We start from the raw sequence: 5,098 nt of genomic DNA, 5'->3' as shown, positions 1-5,098 counted from the left end.
TACACTTCCTAATCAGATGTACCGATTAGAGAGAAAGTATTTTAAGGCCACCGTTTCTTCCATGACGTAAACCCTTTGTGGCTCTTTGACAAAGTGCGACGACATTTAACCCTGTTTGTGTTATTTTTAAATCAATATTCAGTAAATGTTTAATCTGTCAGTGACTAGACTATGTACTATAAAGCAAGCTCCAAAAACATTACAGCACGCATACACAAATACTCTAAATATAATACTCTAAAATGACCAGACAACATGGAACTTTACCATCTGGGTTGATATTTTTTAACATTTTAAACTCAAAAGAAGATGGAAATAAAAGGAAAAGGAATTGTTTTAATTTGCGGGTTTTCTTTAGACGTAATGCTTTTGTTGTTCTCACATTGACTGCTGTAATTGTAGGTAACTACTAACTTCCGATATTTGGATTTGTATTGTGTTAAGTTTTCCTTCTTTTTTTCCCCATCATTTTTTATGAGGTCTTTAAAATTTTTTGCTTAAGGAGTTTCCCTCGGGTTTTGGCTGCGGACATTTGACATGGGAGCCCAGGAAATTCTCTACGTCAGTTTTCCTGGAGAGGTGCTCATGAGAGTGCTACAGCAGATGGTGCTTCCACTGGTTCTATCTAGTTTAATTGCAGGTTAGAGTCACATTTTTGGTTGAATGAAAATGTGTTAGGTCTCACTGTTTTACTTGTTAGGGATGTCTTCTTTGGAAAAGAAAGTGTACAGCAAAATTGGACTTCGAGCTCTTGTCTATTATGTGGTAACTACAGTAACTGCAGCGTTTACTGGCATTGCCCTGGCCGCTATTATCCAACCTGGAAAACTGTCCAAAAAGTCAGAGATGTCCACAACTCAAAACTCTGATGCTCAAACAGTGGACTCCTTTCTAGATTTACTCAGGTGCACAAAAAAGTTTATATAATATATATACACATCACACATTCATTTAGTTTTTCAATCTTTCTGCTTAAACCTTCAGAAACATGTTTCCTTCAAATCTTGTGGAGGCTTGTTTTCAAAAGGTATATATGAAATAATATGTCATAGAAAATTATATGTTGGCATATTCTGGCAAAGTTAAATGATGATTAATCCTGTTTGTCTATGTTTCTTCTAGTACAAAACTGAATATGTCTCAAATGAGAACAAGGTTGTACTCAATATGACTGAAGGTAGAATGATAAGTGAGTTTTAAAATTTATTATGCATTATACATCCTTTATAGTCTAAGATTTATCTGTTTCCAATAATTTGACAAGGTGCTATTTATAATGGAAATTACAGTTATGCTTTGTTTCATTTCTACTGTATATTATGAAGCAAACTTCAATAGTTTTGATTTATTTTATTTATTTAGAAAAGAGACCATACATATTAATGAACATCTGTGTTATATGTAAATAAAAGTGACTTTTTTTTTTTTTTTACCTTTCTTTCTGTTTCTGTATACTTGTTGTTGTACATGTTGTTGCAGAAATAGTTGCAGAACGACTCTGTATTTGTTCTGTTCCAGATGAGACTATAGCAGTCCCAGGGTCTTCAGACGGGCTAAACGTATTGGGGTTGCTGGTTTTCTGCACTGCATTTGGTCTTGTCCTTGGTGGTATGGGAAGCAAAGGACAGCCACTTAGAGACTTTTTCACCTGTCTGAATTTGGCCATTATGAAACTAATCAACATTGTGATTTGGTATTAACAAATGTTAAACATGTCTGTTAAATAGAGAAAAGTTTGCCAGTGACTGTGACTGTGTTTTCTTTCTACAGGTATAGCCCAGTGGGAATCCTCTTCTTGTTGGCGGGTCAGATTTTAAAGATAGACAATTTAGCACATATAAGCCGTGGAGTTGCCATGTACACCGTGTCTGTGATTGTTGGCCTGTTCATTCACAGCTTTGTCACCCTTCCTCTCATATATTTCATTATCATCAGGAAAAATCCCTTCAGATTTATGATTGGTCTAATCCAGGCTCTGACCACTGCTTTTGGCACATCATCCAGGTTTGTACTACGAAATCACACTTTTACAAATAACTTTTAATATAATACTGTACTACTTTAGCTCTGCGACCCTCCCTGTTACCTTTTACTGTATGGAGGACAATCACAAAATGGACAAACAAGTAACTCGCTTCATGCTGCCAGTTGGAGCAACAATGAACATGGACGGTGCTGCACTTTATGAGGCTGTAGCTGCTTTATTCATCGCACAAGTGAATAACATTGACTTCAGCATTGGTCAGATTATAATCCTCAGGTATGTTTTTTTTATATTTTACATGAATATGTCTACATTACATTGCATAATTTCACTGTATCTCTTGTTCAGTTTCATAGTCACAGCTGCCAGCACTGGTGCTGCTGGGATCCCACAGGCCGGGATGGTCTCCATGCTGATTGTCCTAACATCAGTTGGACTACCTGCAGAAGGCATATCTCTCCTCATGCTCGTGGATTGGCTTTTGTAAGTACCGTATACTATACGGACTATAAGTCGCTTCGGAGTATAAGTCGCACTTTTTGAGGGAAATTAATTTTATAAAATCAGAGACCAGGAAGCAGCATTTTATCTTGAAAGGCAAGTTATAGTAGTAACAATAGAACAGAAAACACCAAGCTGTTAACATCACATATTAAGAGTTCTTCAGATAACTATAGCACAAACAACAAAACAAGTTTACCAGCCTCTCCAGCTCACTCCAAATCACTAAATCCATTGTATTCTTCATTCTCTGTGTCACTTCTGAGCAACTTCATGACCTCCGAAGGTAAAAGGAGCAGCGCTTCCTCTTCTGTGTAGCTGTCGTCAGACTCAGCATCAGTTCCAGTTAGAATTATTCCAGCCTTTCTGACTCTCAACAGGATGGTTTCAGTTGTCACTGAAGTCCAGGCTTTGTCGATCCATCCAATGACTTCCAGGAAAGTTGCTGGTTTCCATGAAGCTGTGTTCTCCATCCCCGCATTTCTCCAGTCCCTCACAAGTTTCTCACTCACTCCAAGCTTTTTTTCTACTGCTCGATTACCGTTTTCGACTGCATATTTTAATACTTGCAGCAGGACATAAGCTTTTTCTGCTGGAGACATGCACAGTAGAGGACATAGTGTCAGTGGCATAGAAATAATAGGAGTAGCAGACACTGGCACACAAGCCTACAGCGCCCTCTCGTGGCTGTCGGTGTGAATATTTTGATATATAAGTTGCACCGGAGTATAAGCCGCAGGAAAAAAGTGTAACTTGTAGTTCGAAAAATACGGTAGTTGAAAGGTAAATGTATGTACAGCAAACAACGTTTATATCTGTGGCAAAATGTTCAGTCATTTCCATGATGACACAATGCACACATTAGCCAACACTGCTACAAAAAAGGAGCCTGTGATCAATATGAGCATTCATGGTAAGGTTTTGGTGTCTGATGTTCAACAGAAAGGTGAGAGTTTAGCTTGTGAGAGTTTAGCTAACTTGTGACTGTAATGTTATTTGAGAGACACTTGTTTAACAGCACAAAAATCTCACCTGTCCTAGCTACATCAGTTCTGTCTGATAAGATTGTGTTACTATAAAAACTAGATTCAGATTAAAGCCTAACAAAGCCTCATACAGAACAGTGCTCACAGTTAGCTTCACACCCCTATGAAATGTTGATTTTGTTTGTGTTTGCAGAGATCGGCTGAGGACTGCTACAAATGTACTGGGGGACTGTATTGGTGTAGGGGTCGTTCAGCATCTGTCCAGACATGAACTGCAAACGCCAGCTGAGTAATATATATGTTTTCAATCTACAAAAATATGACATGTTTTAACCACTGGATGTATGAGAGTTCAAAGCTTTAATGTAGATTGAGATGTGTTGCACTAGTAAATCTTGACAATCCCAAAAGCCAAGTGTTCACTAAATACAGTCATGCAAGGAAATGTTATTTTCTGTTTTAAAAGGACCAAATCCACTTGCTACCAAACTTGAATTCAGCAATGAATAAACTGCAATAACCTGTTTATTGTTGACGCAGCAACAACAAAACGAATACAGTTCCCTTGTTGTTTCTGCTTTTGTTACTGTCTAGCACCATCTTGTGTTGAATTGGCAGAACACAGCGTCTCTTTGACCTAATTCTACATGCACTTTACTGCATGTGGAAGAATTCCTAAACATAGCTGCTTGATGTTTTATTAAAAGGCACGTGAGTGTGGTGCATTTGATATACTAGTATAGGTTGCATTTAATTGTCCATATCTACTGAAATTTAGGTCACTCTATTATTTATGTAAGTCATATTCCATGTAGCAATTGATTTAGATTTTCTAACCACAGTTTAATTCCTATTGTCCTAGCATTACCTGTTCTGTAGGTGTGAAAATAAAAGCATAGATAAACCTGGAAGAACGAGGGCAAGCCTAATTCCAACTCTATTCAATACACAGTGTGATTAATAGGGAACGTTAAACACACCCAAAATCCAGTCTTTATACTCAGCTCGCAGCCATTTGCAGCAGGAGGAGAATGGTTTGGCATGGTATCGCCCAGAGCTCTGTGCAGCTACAGCAGAGCATGTGAAGAGCAGCTAGTGGAGGAGGGGCTTTGGTCTGAGTGTGCGCGCTGTGGAAAACTGGTGAGAAAATACTCAAGAGAGCAAGAGGCGGGAAGATGCTGCTGTTGCCAGGGAACAGTACTGAAGGAGAACCGACCATGTTGTCCAACCAGAGGATCACAACATCACAGATCAAAATCAAGTGAACGAGGCAGGACCTGACAGCACCAGCTTGGATATTTCTGCATCTTCTGCCGCAACTGTTTCACGAATAAGGTAGGCAGCACCATTACATAACACACATGAACACAGCTCCCATATGGTGACATCATCATCGCAGCAGGATTATTGCATTAGAAAGGGGAGGGGGTCTGCCGTGGTCCGTGACATATCAGTGTAATGAGAGGGAGCAGAAAAGAAGCAAAGGATTATCTGCTAAAATCACAATAATTACAAGACTGTTGTTAATGGTGACCCAAAATGTCTCTCCTTCTGCTTTCTCCCACTGCTCTCTGCCCTCCTCTGTTAGGAAAATCTGCAAACAGGAAGCTCTGGTCCTGATCGTGCT

General features: G+C 39.0%; 1 protein-coding gene across 1 annotated transcript; it reads left to right on the top strand.

Annotated features, from left to right (window-relative positions):
* The first annotated feature begins 200 nt into the window (after window positions 1-200).
* On the top strand, window positions 201-3,793 carry LOC129408315 (excitatory amino acid transporter 1-like). The gene is made up of 10 exons (XM_055151614.1): window positions 201-402; window positions 503-640; window positions 701-905; window positions 985-1,027; window positions 1,123-1,189; window positions 1,519-1,693; window positions 1,771-2,004; window positions 2,066-2,260; window positions 2,333-2,467; window positions 3,665-3,793. The coding sequence occupies exons 1-10, from the start codon at window positions 243-245 to the stop codon at window positions 3,762-3,764; spliced, it is 1,452 nt and encodes a 483-aa protein (XP_055007589.1). The 5' UTR covers window positions 201-242; the 3' UTR covers window positions 3,765-3,793.
* Window positions 3,794-5,098: the final 1,305 nt, after the last annotated feature.

This window comes from Boleophthalmus pectinirostris, unplaced genomic scaffold (assembly GCF_026225935.1).
Source record: "Boleophthalmus pectinirostris isolate CB_2022bp ecotype Guang Dong unplaced genomic scaffold, ASM2622593v1 HiC_scaffold_16, whole genome shotgun sequence".
NCBI classification, from domain to species: Eukaryota; Metazoa; Chordata; class Actinopteri; order Gobiiformes; family Gobiidae; genus Boleophthalmus; species Boleophthalmus pectinirostris.
This window is presented reverse-complemented; position numbering and strand designations above follow the sequence as displayed.